Here is an 18,077-nt window from a genome sequence, read left to right as displayed (position 1 = left end):
CAACTGAAAGTAAAACAAGTGCTAAGCCTGCAGACACCTTCACCAGACTGATGCAGGGAAGTGCGACCAGAACTGATCTGGCTTATTGTGATGTAAATAAAGGTGACTTGGGTGAGTATTTTTGGATTATGTTTCAGAAAAATTGGGCTAAGAGGAGTCAGGCGACTGCTGGGAGCTCATGCGATGGGGGAGCAATTAGACCAAAGCCAGACAGTGTTAAGGCTACTCACTCTATAAAATAGACCATGCCGGTCTCTGTGTAGGCCATTTCCCAGTTCTTTGGCAGGGGCTCCTGACTATCGTCCTGTGCCATGGCACTCCATGCTCGCAGGTCCATGGCCGCAGCTGACTGATTGTAGCTGGGCACTGACTTCCTCCAATCCGCCTTGTCCTTGTGGTCTGCAGCGGCCCGACATGCCGCCAGGGACACCGGCACAGAGACAGAAAGGGGAAGTGGATGGGAATAGGGGTACGGGAGGTGGTAGAAAGAGAAGGAGACGGGAGGTGAGAATGTGGAACCATTGGATCTCCTTTGGGCTTCTTGCATGGTGCCCTGCTGCCGCTCAAGTTGCTCTTCGACTGCACACTGGGCGGATGGTTGCATCCCACCAAAAGAGGAAAGGGTAGAGAGAGTGAGAGAGCGAGAGAGAGAGAGAGATGGGGCAGGCAGAGAGAGTACACAGAGAAGAGTGTAGCAATTGCCATAGAATTTGCACGTCAGCAGTGATATACTAGGAAGTGCCTCCCGGGCAATAGCAGAGCTGACCAACGTTTCAGCCCGGCCCAGGGCATCGCATCCCGACTCTGTTCGTATCATTTGCGAGTGTGGCTCCTATCTGCAGGTTTTCATCTGGGCAGCTTCATCGGCTCATTGATTGCTCTGTTTGCATATGCGCTGGGATTGAATGACAATGATGAAACATGACAAAAAAACGCTTTGCGGGCATTTTGGCCTCATTTTAACAACAAAAAACACAGAGGATTCTACACGCACAGTAGGTATAAATGACGTGGAGTGCAGGTAAATTCATTGGCTTGAGACAAAGCAGGAGTCAATGCCAACGTCGGTGCAATGTGCCCCTTCTCCATCCTTTGTTGCAGTAGGCTCCACTTTACTTTCCTGACCACCCAGGGCAACACTGATGATGTGTATCTTGCAAAATGGGATGAGCTGCTACATGCTCAATTACCTTTTCCCAACCCCCTGCAGGTCTCCGTATACCGAGCCATCTTATATATACAGTATATGTATAGATGCACAATCTAAACAGGGCAGTAAATGACTGGCGATTGCCTATTTACCTTGGTTAGGTGTCCACATCTGTGTCATTATCTCCTGCATGTGGCATAGTACTTTTCACACATCAACAAGTCTTCCGACACTGTGTAATATGTTGCTCGATATTATAGTTAGAACAAAAGTCAGTGTTTGTCTTACCAGCTTGACCATTGACCATTGGAGGCCTCTCCTCGTCATCCTCCTCCTCTGGGGCTGCACTGTCCTTCCTGTCCATCTTGCTGACTGAGGTTGTGCGCTTTCGTTGGACTTCATTGTCAAAATCCTCATCAAACAAAGCCTGGTCCACCAAGTCCGGCTGTACAGGGCTCGGCTCGGCAGGCGGTTTAGGCGTTCCATAGTAGTTACCTGGAAAAATCAAATTTGAATGATAGATCCACATAATTGTCACCTACTAGATTATCCTGATGTCATCGATGAGTCACACCTCTTGCATTTTTACCATCCCACTTTTAGAATTGCAACCCCAGGATAATGGTAGGCTACAAGTCTCGCTTTTGCTTTTTGATTAAAAAAAAAAAAAAAGAAGCTATTTGTCCAGTTTATAGTGGTCTCTGTTGTGTCAAATTCTCAAAACTAAAATTTGAATATACTGCAATTACCTTCCAATAAATTCTATGACAAAACATATTGTCACGCAATCTTCATAAAAGCCAATCATTTCACTTTAAATGTGCATTTCTGTCTTTCCAAAGCGATGCATTACAAGCTACTGTATCACTCCAGTGCGCATGTTATGTAAATGTTAGCCTATTACAATGCTATTTGACTCTGTAAAGAACAAAGAAGCGATGGATTCAATGTTTATTAAAAAGAAAGTTGTTAAAGCATGAGATCTCCCCTTTAAATCCATCAGCCTTTTCTGTCATGTTAGCGCCCAAGGCAGTGCAGCGCTAACTGCACAGAGCGAGTGTGCACAGTAATACAGCAAGAGCACCACTCATTTTCATCCTTTCTCAAATATAACATTGGAGAAGGCTGACCTGTTAAGATGAGGAAACAGAAAGATAGGGGGGATACAAAGCTACTTGTATGTTCAAGGAGCTCTTTGCCATACTGTAAATGTAAAATGAGACCAGAAGGGGCATCCACACACAAGCATCAGTTTTTGCACCTGTCACACTTGAACAGGGATTGATCGCGGCATAAACATTTTGTAAAGGTTTTATTTATCATGACGGTACTACTGTATTGTATCATGCTCAGCAATAAAAGGTGCATGGGGACACCGAGGAGATAAGGGACTGTGACTGCCCTAAGATGGATGCTGTGCTAATGTTACTGAGCTCATTAGTCACAATGCAAATGGTAGCTTAAGGACATCTTTAAGCGGTGGTTTGTAGAGCAGTCCAAAACCATACAACCTGAGAGTCTAAAGAGTCTGCAGGCTAGTTGTTTTTACTGATTTAATGAGTTTACTGTCTTTGAGGAGTCAGTGTTTTTAGAAGCTTTGTGAAATTAGCTGGAACCCCTTGAGACTCTTTGTTTACTTTTGCTTCCTGTGATTCAAATACGAACAGTTAATCATGTAACTTAAGGAAAGAGTGCCTCTACTGAGAGTTTTGTTTAGTGGGACAAACCCACAATGAAGCCAAAATGATGCATGTTATATGAAAGGTGTGGGGATCGAGTCACATGACTTGCCTCCAGTCACCAATTTAGGGACTTGCAACTTGCTTGGCGAGAACTGACTTCTTGACGTGACAAGTGATTCTATTTATAATTAAAAATCCGCATTTTCAACAGTGTGACTTTTTTTTGTGTCTTTCACAGAAACCTGGCAACTCACTGACTCACTACCACGCACAGTGCAGAGGCTACCAAAACACATACAGTACTGTATTGTGGAAGGAGCTTTGAAAATCATTACGTTTGTATTAAAGGATTGTGTTATCGATAAAATGAAACAAAATAAAATAAAATCGAGAAATTGCATTTAGGGTGTATTTAATAAGATTGTCAACTGGGCTACGGGCGGGCTGGACATTATTAATTCTTTGACATAGGGTGTGGGCCGAATAAAATTTGAGCGCGGGCCGCATTTGGCCCCCGGGCCGGACTTTGGACATGACTGCTGTACAGGATATGCAGTGTGCTAAATATATGGATGGGAAACCTGCCATCTGCAGAACAGCACAGAACATCTCTGACAAGGGTCTCACAATTTGGAACCGAGCACATGGAAACTTGAGAGGAAAGATACCGTAGACACAATTTCAAACATTGACAGGATGAATCATTATAAATCAACAAATGGCAGTGTTTCAGCCACAAATAAAATTGCTGTTCTCTGAAGAGATTTATTATTGGCCTTCCCGATTAACCTCCCCAAACACATTTGCGTTTATCTCCTTGCCAGCCACAGTCAGTACCCTCATTAATCATTGAGGATGGAGCTCGGCTCTCTGGGGCAGTGCCCAGTCTGCCCAGGCTCTGATTGTGATTGCCACAGCCTGAGACATGTGATCTGTGATCTGTGGCAATCTTGCTTTCTGTGCTTTGGCAAAGAGCTGTTACACCGTTTGGCATGTATGGCGGCTGTGGTCTAGCTTGAGTTACCTTTTCCAACCCTGCATTCCTCTGCTCCCAATCAGGGAGCATTCGGGGACATCGCACTCACAATACTACCCTTGACAGTCGACACTTTACTTTCTTTTTTATTTGGTGCTTGTCTATTTGCCATAAAGAGAATCCCTTTTGTTGCCTCTTAAGTTGTTAGCGGTTGCCAGCACAGCACCTCGGTACCCTCCCAATTCTGTGACTTTTGGCACGCTGCCCTATTTCTATCTAATAAACAGCAATGCAGCTTTGCCTAATGACGCTACAAAGTCTGTAACACAAAACACTCGTCCTATTTAGAAACAGTTTTGGGCTTTGTGGAGCAGCAAAACAGTGGGGTGGAAAATTACATTTCCAGCGAAGTTCATGATTGTCAGGGGGAGGATGAGCCTTTGTTTGTATTAAAACAAGGATTTTATCGTCTTCATTTTCTGACCAACCGTCCCTCCCAGACACACAAGCGTGGACAATAACCGTGGAGTAGACTATCGTTGTTGCCGCTGCCATTTAATAAAAGAAATATCTCCACTGCATCATTATAAGAGCCCACTGGCCCGTGATGTATCAAAAACGCCAGTATATATCTTTAAATATTTACCATTTTTATCACATGTCCAAATCATTGGAATATAGTGTCTTATTTTTTTTTATAGGTCCATTGTGGAAATCCAATTATAGGAAAAAGGCAACATAAAAAAATTACAACATTGTTTTTTGTAAATAACATTTGTACAGGATGTTTCTAGTGATCATTTTGAAGGTTATACTGTAGGTTATTTGAAAAAGTCTATGTTCCCGCAGCTTCAACATCGATATTCCTGACCATAGCCAGTGTGGGGATTTTTGATAGGTGTCATGTCATGTGAGGATCGGGATTTGGACCCATACGCAGATATGACATGGAAGTTGAAGAGTAAAAAGTCTTTATCAACAAAAACACAAAGTAACAACAGAGATCAGGACTGGAAGAGAGTTTGCATCCTCACTCAAAGTAGGTTTGACGTACTGTCAGCGTGTAACTCACACTTTTAAACTGTAAGACTTCAGGCCTATATGACATCATAACGGCCAAAGAATAAAAGGACCATAACATCTGCAGAGCAACTGATACAACACGTAAACAACCAGTCATAACAGAAGCAAAACATCTGTTTTACCTAAAGGAATCTAATCCATTTAAGCGCTACCTCTATGGTGAATAATGCAAACATGGTCATGGTCAATTTCACTTATCCATCCATCCATTCTCTGAACCTCTTATCGGGCCAGAGGTGTGTTGGACCCTATCCCAGCTGTCATTGGGCGAGAGGTGGGGTACACTCTGAACTGGTCGCCAGCCACACACACAATTGAATTTATACAACACAGTTTTCACAACTTTTCTGTCCAAAGTGCTGTAAAATACAGTGTATATACGTTGACACTGTGAGGCTCAGCAATTCTTTGGTCAATTATATTACACTCATCTCTCATTTTTGTCCCCCTTTTTGCTGTTTCGGGTTATAAAACCTCCGTCTCAGTATTGACATTTAGAGGTTATAATTAAACTTCTGGGAGCTTGTGAATGTCGGGTATCGATATAAGGCTGCTTGTGCTGCATTATCAACGGAAGGGCGGAGCAACTCTATTCCTCATCTTGCTGACCGGTTTACGGCTTCAGGGTTGAAGGGTCGGTCAGCTGGCGCCCATTCGGGACAGAGAGCGGACAGCCACATCACATAGCACCCATACCGCCGTGCAAATCACCTCGGTGCATATCACCTTGGCTTGTTTCACATTTATAAGCTGTTGCGAGACAATATGATGGTGCACGACTTGGCAAGAGAATGAATACCTTTGTTGTAACCTTGACTACATGTATACAGTTGGGATAACATGTACAAACCATTCTCTACATCTCATATGATTAGTCCAAATCTTATCACAAAAGGGTATCAACAATAGCAAATTTCACCAAAAAATGTGTTTGGTATGTTTGGATCAAAACACCTTAAACACACTAATTATCGTCGTTTAACACCCAGGTTGAAATCAACATTTTTTTTTTTTGCTACCACATGCAGTTGAGTAACTGCTAATCCAGCACACAACAACAATCCTCTACTGTTGGGTCTGCCAACGTGAGCATGTCTTTGTGTTACCATAATGACAAAGTGATGGCGTCAGAATTTTACAATAGAAAAAAGTAACCTGAGCGTCCATAATGACAGGAAAAGCGAGAGTATTATTTTCACCAAGCCACCGAATTCCTTTTTTTTTAGTTCACAGTTCATTGCATGCAGAGGACAAATCGTCAAAACAAATGTTGTTGTTTTGACAGTACACCAATATATTCTGGACAAAAACAAAAATCTTTCAGAGTTAAAATAAGAAAATATACAATTCTGAATTCTTGTCAAATAAAAAGCCAATCTGGATAGGATTAGAGACATTTTGCCAGGTTTTCCATCAGAATACACTTACTGTGTAGTGTGTGTTATGTTTGCTAAATACCATCATAGGTTCCACTTTCAAGCAGCAGTCCACATTCTTCCAGGTTACGGAACTCTTCCACACTGATGAAGTTGTAGTCCACTCCAGGAACTTCCCCCTCTCTTGGCTGCCGAGTTGTACCTGCCAACAAGAGCGCAATTTAGGAGAACCGGCCAGAAAAATAGTGGAGATGCTCCGGATCCAACACTTGGCTGCGGGGATGTGACCTCCAATAGGCTTGGGAGAATACAGTAAATCTTGGACGAAATGGAGGGAAATAATCTGTCTAACAAAATGCTATTCGTCTCAAATACAGTATTATAAAACTATCCAAAGTCTGAGAAACACTTAAAAAAAAAGACGTGTACTTTTTCAATAAATGGTAGTGTAAATTACAGTAAATATCAGAAAACATTTCAAAGGTTTTGACATTTTCAAAACCCATATGGCCCCTCCTTTTCCTGCCTTACAGGAAAAAAAAATTCGAAAGCATTCGGGAAGATTTGTTCCCACTTGTTATAAAGTTCTGTGAGTAAAAAAAAAAAAAAAAAAAAAAATCCATGACAGCGAATGCTAGCGGCTGTTAATGTCAATATGAGACATGTTGAAGCAACTGTTCAAAGCTAAAAATGTCTCGCTTTTCTCCACTTTAAATCGACATCTCAAAATAACTTCCTCCACCTAAAATACAAGGTGATGTGTCTAGTCCCGGGCCTTAACATCCCTGCAGTTACGTTCACAAAATAACAATGCTCCCAAACTGCTGCCTCTCATTACGAAAGTAGCATTTATTGCCTTGATGATGCTCTCATATTAGAGATGCTGCAAACACATTGTTATGGAAAAGACTTCACGCTTCTTAACGCGCCAACTCTGCTTAGCATCATTTCAGCTGTAATCAGGGCTTTTACAGAGCCTCAGCCAAGTCGCTCTGCTATCTGGCTGCTTTGCACACATGAGGGAATTTAACTTTGCATTTAATGTCCTCATTCTTCATTTTCTTTCTGCCCCAACATTCATCCTGATGCCGCTGTGGGCCATCACTTCTAAAACAGCTCAGTTTGCGAAAGGGACAACGGTTTATTCTGGCTGACAGCAATAGGGAGAGGTGAGCAGAACGGCAAAAAGGGAACATTTTTCAACTCAATTCAACTAACGCAGTGAACCTGGAGATAAATCAGTTTTATTAGTCATCATATATGTCTTACTATGTTATTATCCAGTCCCTTACATGCAGATGTGATGGTTAAGTCTGGACAAATGGATTTCTTAATATTTCACATTTTCATCTCTTGCAGTAATAGAGCAAAATAATAGATGTGTGCTTAGGTTGAGTTGTTAACGAAAAGTGAGGGGAAAAAAAAAAATTGGGCATTGCATTGTGTGCGCTTGTACAAGGACATCTTAAGTCTGGTTCACGCAGCAGAATAATCGGTCCGATTCTCGCCCCGAACCTCTCATCCTGACAATCGTAGGACGGTCCAAAGTCTTTTCTTTTTGTGTCACTTTTTTTCCACAAAAATATTTCGCAAACTAGCGTGACCGTCAGGACACGACCTGAGTGAGACCCCTTCTGCCTTTTCATCGCCCATGTTTGTTCACTCCGAAGTCTCGTTTAATCTCGAGGAGTTTAGCGAGATTTTCCGTTTGACGTGAGAATATCTGTGAATGAATGTGGTTCGTGAGTGATGTGTTGATCTTGCCGTGTGAATGCACACCACACACGGTACGTTCAAAACTGTAATACACGTGATTTTTTCTAGTCACGTGTGGTGAAGCCGGACGATAATTTTAAAATCCTGCCATGTGCTTTAGTTAGCAACAGTTACTGCAATCACCTCTGTGCGCTCTTTTAGAACAGCCTTGTGGGCTACTCATGTAGTCCTCGCGGGCTACTTGGTGTCTGCGGGCACCACGTTGGTGACCCCTGCCATACAGGATATACAGTGAAAATCCTGTCTTTATTCACTTGCTGAGAACTAGACTCCAGGAACGTGCTAAAAATACCCAAAAAAATCTCACCTATGTGTATATTTGTGTGTCTTTTAACGCCCAAAATGCCCTGCTCCTTATTTGGGAAGGAGTAGTGGAGTTAGCACCAGTCATGCGCTACCTAGCCGCAAGTATTTTGTTCAAGTTACCACCCACCTCCCTTGCCGATTACATCTCTGAAATAAAAACCTGGTGCAACACAAAACTTTGGTTCTCCTCATCCGCACCAAGTCTACTCTTTCCAAAACTGACAGCTTCACCCTCAGCATCGACAACTACTCACCGTCCCCCCGCCCAGGTTAAGAGTCTGGCTGTCATCCTTGACAGCGCACTGTCCTTCCAATCCCACATGAATAACTTTACCCAGTCCGCCTACTTCCAACTATGTGACATCAACCGCCTTCGCCCTCCCTGACCCCCCCCCCCCCCCCCCGATACTGCCGCACAGTCTTGTCACCTCCCGACTGGATTATTGCATCTCCATATAAACTTCAACTGGTCCAGAATTCAGCTGCCTGCATCATAAATCCCACCCCCTGCATCAAACACATCACCCTTGTCCTCCTGCAGCTCCACTGGTCTCCCAGCTCTGTTCCACATCCAATTCAAAATCCTCCTGTTTGCATTCAAGGCTGTCCACAAACTCCTCCCCCATACCTGTCTGATGTCCTCACTCCCTACTGCTCCCTCAGATCCTCTTCCTCCGTTCACTTGTCTGTCACCTCCTCCTGTCTCACCACTATGGGGAGCAGAGCATTCAGCCGTTCTGCTCCCAATACCTGCAGTTCACTACCACAAGGGGTGAAACAAGTCCTCGAGTAATATGAGTGCCTACTACCTTGATTAAAAAAATGTTTGTGGATTTTTTTCTGCCTCAGGTAGATTAGTTTTATGTGCATGGTCAGGAAGACATTCAAGCCAGCTGTAGCGATGCTATGCATAATGGTAACACACCACCAAAAACTTGACAACAGTCTTCCTGACTGTTGGAATTGGAGGCCAGTTCAAGTGTTGTCATCACTAGGGATGTAAAGATTCACTCAAGCCCCGATTCGATTCAATTTTTGATTTTCAGTTCCCGATTTTCGATTCGATTCGATTTTTAAAAAATTGCTACCATACTTGTCTCTGTGCACTAGTGTGGTTCTGCAGCCATCCACAAACGCAATACGCAGTGATGTTTGGCATAAAAGCATCATTTGATCTCCTCATTCAAAATGTGTTATGCATCTAGAATGAAAAAACATTTCAAGACATTATTTTTTAGATGAATTTAATCCACTCGATATTTGATTAATCGAATCGATTAATCGGTTTCGATTAGTCATTACATCACTAGTCATCACAAACTTTTGCCATTAATGCCAACATAAAGTCATCCGGAAATCATGTTCAATCACTAACTAAGGCTGCTAAAAAAAACGTGAATTAATTACGGTGACATTGTAGAATGCAGCACCTGTTCCCAGCGTTAGCGGCTAGCCGTGAAGGGAGTAGGCGGGAAAGAGCCGCAGGACTACTTTCTACTACAAAGGCATTTTAATTGCCGAAAATGACTATGCACACTTTAATGCCGACAGCCTGACACTGTGGCAGTTCCTACTGATACATTTTTAACAAACCAGGCTTACTCAAATTTGCTGTTTTAGCCGTCAAAATCGCTACTCTGGTTCCGATGTCACTTCGTCTACTAATGTACTAATGTCCACAGTTTAAATTTAGGGGAAAAAAATAATGCGTAACTAAAAATGAAAATGTACATTAAGTGAAATGTGTTATTTTATCATATGCATTTATAATTGTTATTTAACCAAGCAAATACATGTATTTTTATTTTATCTGAACACTAGATTATTCAAACTTTCAATAGTATATCCGATTACCAAAATATTAGTTCAGAAACATATATTCTTTCATTCATTTCAAATCACAAGTAAAAAAAAACCAACATCTTAAATTTAAAACAGTTAAACAGCATTTTCAACCTAATAGCATTTGATCTGTTTTTTTTGTTTGTCTTTAATTCATTTATTTTATTGTTGCTTCTTTTAATGTAATGTAATATTTTGTACAGCGTCCTTGAGTGCCAAGAAATGGGCCTTTAGTACATTTTATTATCATCTCTGCTTAAAAGATGAGCTTCAAGGTACACCATTTCTACATTTATTCGATTTCTCTTTGTTTATTATTTTCCAATTAGATGTAGTGTGGATTGCACATTCATGAAGGATATACAGTATAAAAGGTGAGATGTGGCTGACACTGAGGATGGAGTTTGGGATTCTGCCAAGATGTGATGGATTACCTGGTGGCTCCGGACCACTGGCACAGTTCAGCTCCTGTCATCTTTATAAGCGCCAAGCAAAACATTTAATAAGGCTTCAGGCTGTCTGGTGAAGTAGGAAGTCATGCTTCTACAACCTTTCGCTATGCTCCTTAGGCTCATGCTAGTGTCGACTAGCAGGCTGGACTACTGGAGCCAGACATCTACAATTCATTTGAAGCAAAACCACAACAGCAAGCCAAGTTACCGCCCAGGGCTAACATTTGCTTGTTGATACCTCGTTGTTGCTGGATGTTGACTAATTTGAATGTTACGTTCCCAACTAGATAAGAAATCACTTGTAAGCCGGGCAGAATGTTCGAATTGTTGACCTATGGGCAGCAAGGTGAGGGGTATCTTGGCTGGCCCACAAATATTATAGATTGCTAAAATGGCAAAAAAGTTGCAATTACAATGATTTCTCTACTACTCACAGGGAATAGTGCGCAGGTACAAGTTGTCCCTGATCACCTGCTGAAGCTTGTGATCCAGGGACCCCTTCTGGAACTGCAGACTGAGGTAGTGATGCAAATCAGCATTCAGCACCTTCCCTGGGAGAAAAAGACCATATTTCAGTACAAAAAGACATCTCTATATATTTTTTTATATTTTTTTTATTGAAGTAGAAAAAAAACGCCACAACTTTGAATGTTCGTGACTGGTAAAGATATGGCTATACACACAAGTGTATCTATACGCTAACCAGCCACGACCTTATGACCACTTGCACACTATAATATACACAAGAGCTGTATCAAATATCCTACATTTAGAAAGATAATAATGTTCAATTATTGATAGACACTGTAAGAGAACTATTAATTAATTTACAAATTATACTGAGAGCTGTTCCACATAGTTTTGATTCATGGAACTAATCGAGGTAACTGAAATTACCCACAGCTCTCATTTTGCAGTATAGTGCAACAGCACTGCAAACTATAACCACAGTAATGAACATATTGTTAAACAAACTGGATATAATTACCTTGTACAAGCACTAAAATATTGTGTAACTTGTGTAACTGTGTAATCAGAATTAACTGAGAAGAAACCACAACGGACATAGTGGACTGAGATCCAATTCCAAACCAAACCTCTGTAACCTAACCCATGTAGTAACTGCCAATATGAAACGTTCAAAATTGTAATCAGACAAGTTTAACATTTAACATGTACAAAAGTAAGAACGTGAAACAACCTTCCAGTGAGTCTACTGAGAAAGCTAAACTATAGTTGTTTTTAGAAGATTCAATTTCAGAAGGAATAACCGAAGAACACATTTGGTTCAGTGGAAGAAAAACAGTGACTCTAGAGTGAGTTCAAACTCAGCAAACAAGGGTAACATTCATGAGGAAATGCTTGTTACTCAACATTTGTCTGTTCAAGAATGCTGGTTGGCTTTGGTGCAGCCATGAGGAAATAATATTTCATCTGGACTTTGAAACAACTCGTGTGCCTGCTTCTTCAGTGAAACAGTCTAGTAACTGTGGTATAGCTGGGCCAATAGACACACAGCTCACTGTTATGCAACTCTTTGGACTTTTCACCAGAACAATGCGAGTGAGGAATTTAGGTCAAGGGAATATAAGCTGGGTCTCAATGCACGTTGCACATCAGAAACCACAAGCCTGCGGTCTGCGTTCCCAGAAGGCGAAATGTGGAAGAAATTCAAACTAAAAAACGAAAAAACAATGCAGATCCTTGGCATGTCCAGGAAACCCCCCCACCCCCCAGAAACAATCAGCTGGAATCAGTCGTAACAGTAGAGGTTACTAATTGCCACCATGGGAGCGCAGAGGGTAGACGCCCCATAGGGTCGACCAAATCAATCTCTCAAACGCAAAGGCATGCAAATCACCTCCCCTGTCTAAAGCCAACTCCAACTCTAGTGCACAGAACAGGGCAGTCTTTGTGGCCCGCCTGTCAGTTTGTGTTAGTGTGCTACATCATATCTCCACAGACAGAGAGAGGCAGAGAAAAAGAGAGGGAGCGGTACCTCTGAGCTTCCGGCTAACTTACATGGCAGCATCATCGCTGGCCTACCAGGGTCATAGTTTGAGGCATGTGGGACACAAAAGAAGTCTTTGTGCTTTGTCATTTGCCTATTAGACAAATACCATTGGGTTTGAGGGGTGGGGAATCATTAAAAACAGAGGGAGGGCAGGGATGAGGGCTTTTGTTGGCACACAAGAGAAATGGTGATACATAGAAACGTGGTCTGTCCTGATCTTCCTCTCATCATTATTTTACCGCTCCATCTCCCACCTTTGCCTTTCTCGCTGCAGATGCTTATCATCCCAGGTGGATCCCGAGCAGACTGCTCGCACCTCTGTTTAAGATCACTTTCAGAAATACCAATCAAGTGAGTCCCACCTCCCCTCCTCCATTTCCACACTGCAGTATTTGCCTTTTAACCGTTTGATTTACCCTCTCTCTTTCCCAAGTCTCCCTTATTAAGTCATGTATGAATCACATTAGTGTTTAATAATAACGCCGATGATGAACTTAAATGAGTCTAATAAATTATAATAATCATAATACTAAATTGAACTATTAGGTTTCCTAATAAGTGTGTGAGTGCATGTGAGTGTGTACTGTATACTGTATGAATCAAGTTAGTGTTTAATAATAATGACGATGATGAACTTAAATGAATAAATTATAATACTAAACTATACTACAAGGTTCCCTAATACATGCGTGTGTGCATGTGAGTGTGTATTGTATACTGTATGAATAGGAATATAAATATGAATATACATCAACAGGAATATATATATATATATATATATATATATATATATATATATATATATATATATATATATATATATGAAGTGTGTGAAACGTAACAAAACAGAATACATTGGTTTGCAAATCTTTTCCACTTGTATTCAATTGATGACAATATACGACAAGGTATTTAATGTTCAAACTGATATTGTTTTTTAAAAAATCTTATTTATTTATTTTTTGCTAGTACTCATGTTGGGACGTTGTTTAAATAGTTGTAAAAGTATGTACAACGCCAGTGAAAAGCTTTCTTTTTTTTTGTATAGTTGTACATTGTATACAATGTATATGCAGATATACAGTATGAATGCAATTGTATTTGCAATTGCAAATGTATTCCTATTTTAACTGCTATCTAAACTATTGCTGCCCCCATGAGGATAAGGGTGTAGGCTCATGTAAACTTTCTTGCAGAAAAAAAAAAAAAAGTCAACTTATGTACTGAAGATACAGGGTTTTTGCTTAGGCTTTTTTGTTTTGCTTACAATATAATGCTAATGAGGAAAACACAAAAGATGTGGCACAATGAGGCAAAAGTTTATGTTATGAAAGTGCAAGGTAACAGACCCATGAAGAACATATATCAAGCCTAGTTGTGTGGTCCTAAAGTCAATATCCTAAAGCAACTAGATAAAGCCTGGAATAGAAATATTTTAATGAATCGCCATGGCAAAAAAATTGAAGAGCTCAGTGATCACACAGATACAGTATGCTCATTCTGTAAACTAGTTAAATATTGACTACTACTGAGCAACCCATAAAAGTGTTGACTTTTGATTCTTGCCTGGGTAATGATTGAATGAATGATGAGTCGGTGGTGGAGTCTGAGCACATTCCCTCACTTTAAGGGGAAATAACAAGTGCACTCTAACATGAAGGCGACACAAACATAGCTTAATATGAGTGCGGACAATTTCACCAAGTGATGAGCAGTAAAGGGGAAATCGTGTGGACAATCCCCCAAACCTTCTGGATATTTTTTTTTTTAGAGCTGTAGCGAACATGGGGGACGGGACACTCGTAAGAGTCTCAATAGTTTGTAGCGGCCAGAAGCAATGCCTGCATTACCCCTGCCCGCCTCTAGGGGCACCACGTCAAAGTTTTATGTTATTTAGAGGGGAATTTGACGAAAAACCTCATTAAATCAGTCATAAAATGTGAAGGTGCTACAATAAAATAAGTTGTGAGCTCTTGGAATAAAATAGAGGTTAATACCTTGACCCAAACACACAATTCACACTTGACTTCTCTATATGGACAATGTTTATTAACTATTTTAACATACAAGAAAACACTACGATATAGCAAGCCTAAATAAATGAAGAAAAACGTTAAGAAAACAAACATCCAAATTGACTGGGGGAAAAGGAAAAAAGAGGACATCTGATAGGTGAGCGTAAGGGCGACTATAGAGCCAGCTGGAGGACCTGATGAAATGCACAAAGTTTGCTAGCGTTCAGCTATCAATTTGTATGCACCCAGTGTGAAAAGCCTCAGCGAGTCACTTACATTTGCTGAAGCTCACGTGATGAGCGAAGAGGGGAAGGACCTTCACTCGTTCGCAAATGGAAAAAAAAAAAAAACGGAAAAATAGAAGGAGGCATTTTGGAGCGGGATCAAGCTTTGTTGGGTTCTCAGATTACCCTACCGGCTGCGGCGCGGGGTCGGGGGTCCGAACGGGACAGAACCGGTGTGTTGCTTCAGCGGTTGCTGCCCAAGGGCCGGAGTCCGGCGCGTCTGCCACGTGTGTGGTGACGAGGTTCGGAGTGGTCCAATTTAGCTTTTCAGGTCGACCGCGGTTGGTTTTCGGGCGCGTTGACGCGCCCGAAAAAATGCAGCCAAAAATCAAAAAGTTGAGAAGTGAAAAAGGGAGTTTGAGAAGTTTCTTTGGGGAGGAGGATCTACTGTTTTGGAGAGGGCGAGATTCTTTTGGGAGAGAGTCAAGTTGAGAGAGCGAGAGCGAGACAAAGGCCAGGCCTTTTTATCTCCTTAAGAAAAAGGGTAAGGGGTGAGGTGTCCACCCCTCCTCCAGCTCAGGTTTCAGGTGAGCCTCAATTCATGACAAAGTTAGATTTGAGTCTATTAAATTGTCCTGTTTAAAAACCATTGTGCATTTCACAATTTATAACTGGCATCAACTGTCATACTTCAGCTGGAAGCATCTCATTCTGAATGCGTCTAAAGTTTAGGAGTCAAAGATATGAGTTTAACCCAACATCTACACCCATAAACCAGACCGGGAAAATGATTATTACCATAGAGAAGCAGATTCATCAATGCAAAGTTAGCAGGATACACAAAGTAGGCAATACACAAACATATATTCAACTATGTTTCATTTCAAGGTAATTTTGATTGATCAAAAGCATAGGAAGTTCAATGGTGCAGTTCCCATGTCGACCTCTTGGGGTCAGTCTTTATCCAGCACTGTCGATGTTCATCGGGGTTTGAAAGAGGAACCTTCTGGTTTCCCGCAGATTCCATGAAGTCTGCTTTAAGGCCGTTTGAATCCACATCCGTTGTCTGGAGAGGTTTTCAGGTGACAACGAGTGGCTCCTTATCAGGATTTTGGGTCTTCCTGTATCCTAGTATGTCCTTGTTAAGTCAAATGGCAGGGGTCTACTGGTGATTCGATTGTTTTGAAGCGAGGCTGGAGCAGACTTGATAGCATCTGGCTGAACCTTGTCTCCAGCCCTGAAGATGTGGTCCAAACGGAGGCATATTCGCTACAGAGCTGAGATGAAGATCACAAGCTTAGCACAGCAGTACCTCGACAGAAGTAGGGCATTGCTCCACAAGAACACCCTTAATAAATAAAATCAAAGTTCAATATAAATACACAAACTGAATAATTCATGTGCAAGATCTACGTAATGAAAGAAAAAATGCAGTCTACGTTATTGCAAAGACAAAAGCTTTTTCCTCACTGACAGGAAGCAAAGCTGACAGCGGTGGGTGTCTAATCAGGCTTTCCTTTCATGCTGGCACCTGTGGTAAGGAGAATGCCTCTGCCATCTGCAAATTACCTCCTTGTTAGGCGTATTTGGCAAATCAGGGCTGCAGAAAATGTCATCTCATTCTCTCTCTGCAGTACGCAGGCAACCAATCAGTTCATTGGAATCCAAAGATGCATTTCATCACTTTGTCTTAAAATTCTAAGAAACAATTTACATTAAAAATGGCACAGCTCTTATAGTCTGGACTTTAAACATCACTGCACATAAGTTGGTCCCTGGTCTGCATTTTGACTTCCATTTATCACTATATTTCGTAAGAGATGTAAAGAAGAGAGTCCATGCAGGATGGAGCAGGCGGAGAAAAGTGTAATGTGTGACAGACGAGAACACGCAAACAAGCGAAAGAAAAAGATTATAGGACGGCAGTGAGACCAGCCATATTGTACGCTTTGAACCTTGTCGCAATGAACACAAGTCAGGAGACAGAGCTACAAGGTGGCTGCAGTGAAGATGCTACTCACTTTGCTCACTGAGCAAGCCGTTCTGCCAAGTGAGCTACAGTGACCGAATGTTGAGCTGTTAAAATCTTGGCTGTTTTGCTTTGCTGATGGTCCAGCAAGACCAGCGAGAAAACGCAACAAAACCATGCTGCTCTTGTTTTTTTTTGTTTTTTTTTTTTAAACAGTTTTAGCAGGGGAATCAAAGCTAGAAAAGCCAGATTGGGACGTTTTTTACATGTGCAGAGGAGGGACACTGGATATATTGTAAGAAGAATGCTGGAAATAGAGCCGCGAAGTAGGAGGCAAAGAGGAAGACCAAAAAGGAGATTTATGAATATGGTGAGGGGCGACTTGCAGATAGCTGGAGTAGGAAGATGCAGAGGTCAGGGAGAAAATGGAAGAGGCTGATTCACTTTAGCACCTTCAGAATGGTCTTAAGAAAGAGATGTATTTATCATTTTAAGCAAAATTATATAAATTGAACATGGCAGGTTAACCGAGAAGATAATTTCCTAACGCCCAGGCTAGCTCAGGTCATTCCCCTGGTTGGAGTTTGTGTGTGTGTGTTTTGTGTGGGTTTTCTCATGGCACACTGGCTTTGCTTCCATCCACTCATATTGTGACTTGAACAAAGATGCAATAAACAAACAAAATGAAATGAAATGTACTTTAAATGATGGCCACCAGGTGGTCAGTATGATTGGGCTGGACCTCCACTGCTACTCTTCTTAGGATTTGACACTAAGCACCTGATTTACCAATATACCAATTAGTGGGTGCTAAATTACAGGTTCACTCTAACAGATTGCACACCCTGTTCATTTGTGTTGCGTGTGATTTACTAAGATTGAGATTTTTTGAAGTTCGCAAATAGCAGACGCTAAATTAAGTGTTTATTCATTCTACGGTAATTGATTGTGTGTGCTGTTGGCAACAGGTGCAGAAGTAGTGGGGACGGCCATATTTAGAAAGCCGAGATAGAATAGAGTAGCCTGGATTATTATTGTGGTGACAAACAAAACTGGAATGTTACTCCTTGTTATTTATTTAATTTTGAAGGGCACCGCAAACGTAAATTGAAGTTTGACGTGATAAAATTGGAAGTGTTAGTGGCAGACAAACAGGCATTACTGGGTTAAACAAACAAAATCTATGGCTCCCATAATTTAGGGGAAGACAGA

General features: G+C 41.4%; 1 protein-coding gene across 3 annotated transcripts in view; it reads right to left on the bottom strand.

Moving 5' to 3' along the window:
* Positions 1-18,077, bottom strand: part of magi3a (membrane associated guanylate kinase, WW and PDZ domain containing 3a) — a 90,815-nt gene that overhangs the window by 21,784 nt on the left and 50,954 nt on the right. For all 3 annotated transcript variants that reach the window (XM_086023790.1, XM_086023800.1, XM_086023809.1), the window contains exons 2-5: positions 11,078-11,194; positions 6,350-6,469; positions 1,439-1,645; positions 231-399 (exon numbers count right to left, since the gene is read on the bottom strand). In XM_086023790.1, the coding sequence (XP_085879916.1) occupies positions 231-399; positions 1,439-1,645; positions 6,350-6,469; positions 11,078-11,194 (613 nt within the window). The remainder of the gene's footprint in view (positions 1-230; positions 400-1,438; positions 1,646-6,349; positions 6,470-11,077; positions 11,195-18,077) is intronic.

This window comes from Filicampus tigris, chromosome 1, assembly GCF_054856515.1.
Source record: "Filicampus tigris isolate MCC_2025a chromosome 1, RoL_Ftig_1.0, whole genome shotgun sequence".
Classification (NCBI taxonomy): Eukaryota; Metazoa; Chordata; class Actinopteri; order Syngnathiformes; family Syngnathidae; genus Filicampus; species Filicampus tigris.
Note: the sequence above shows the minus strand (reverse complement) of the source record. Positions and strands in the feature narration are given on the sequence as shown.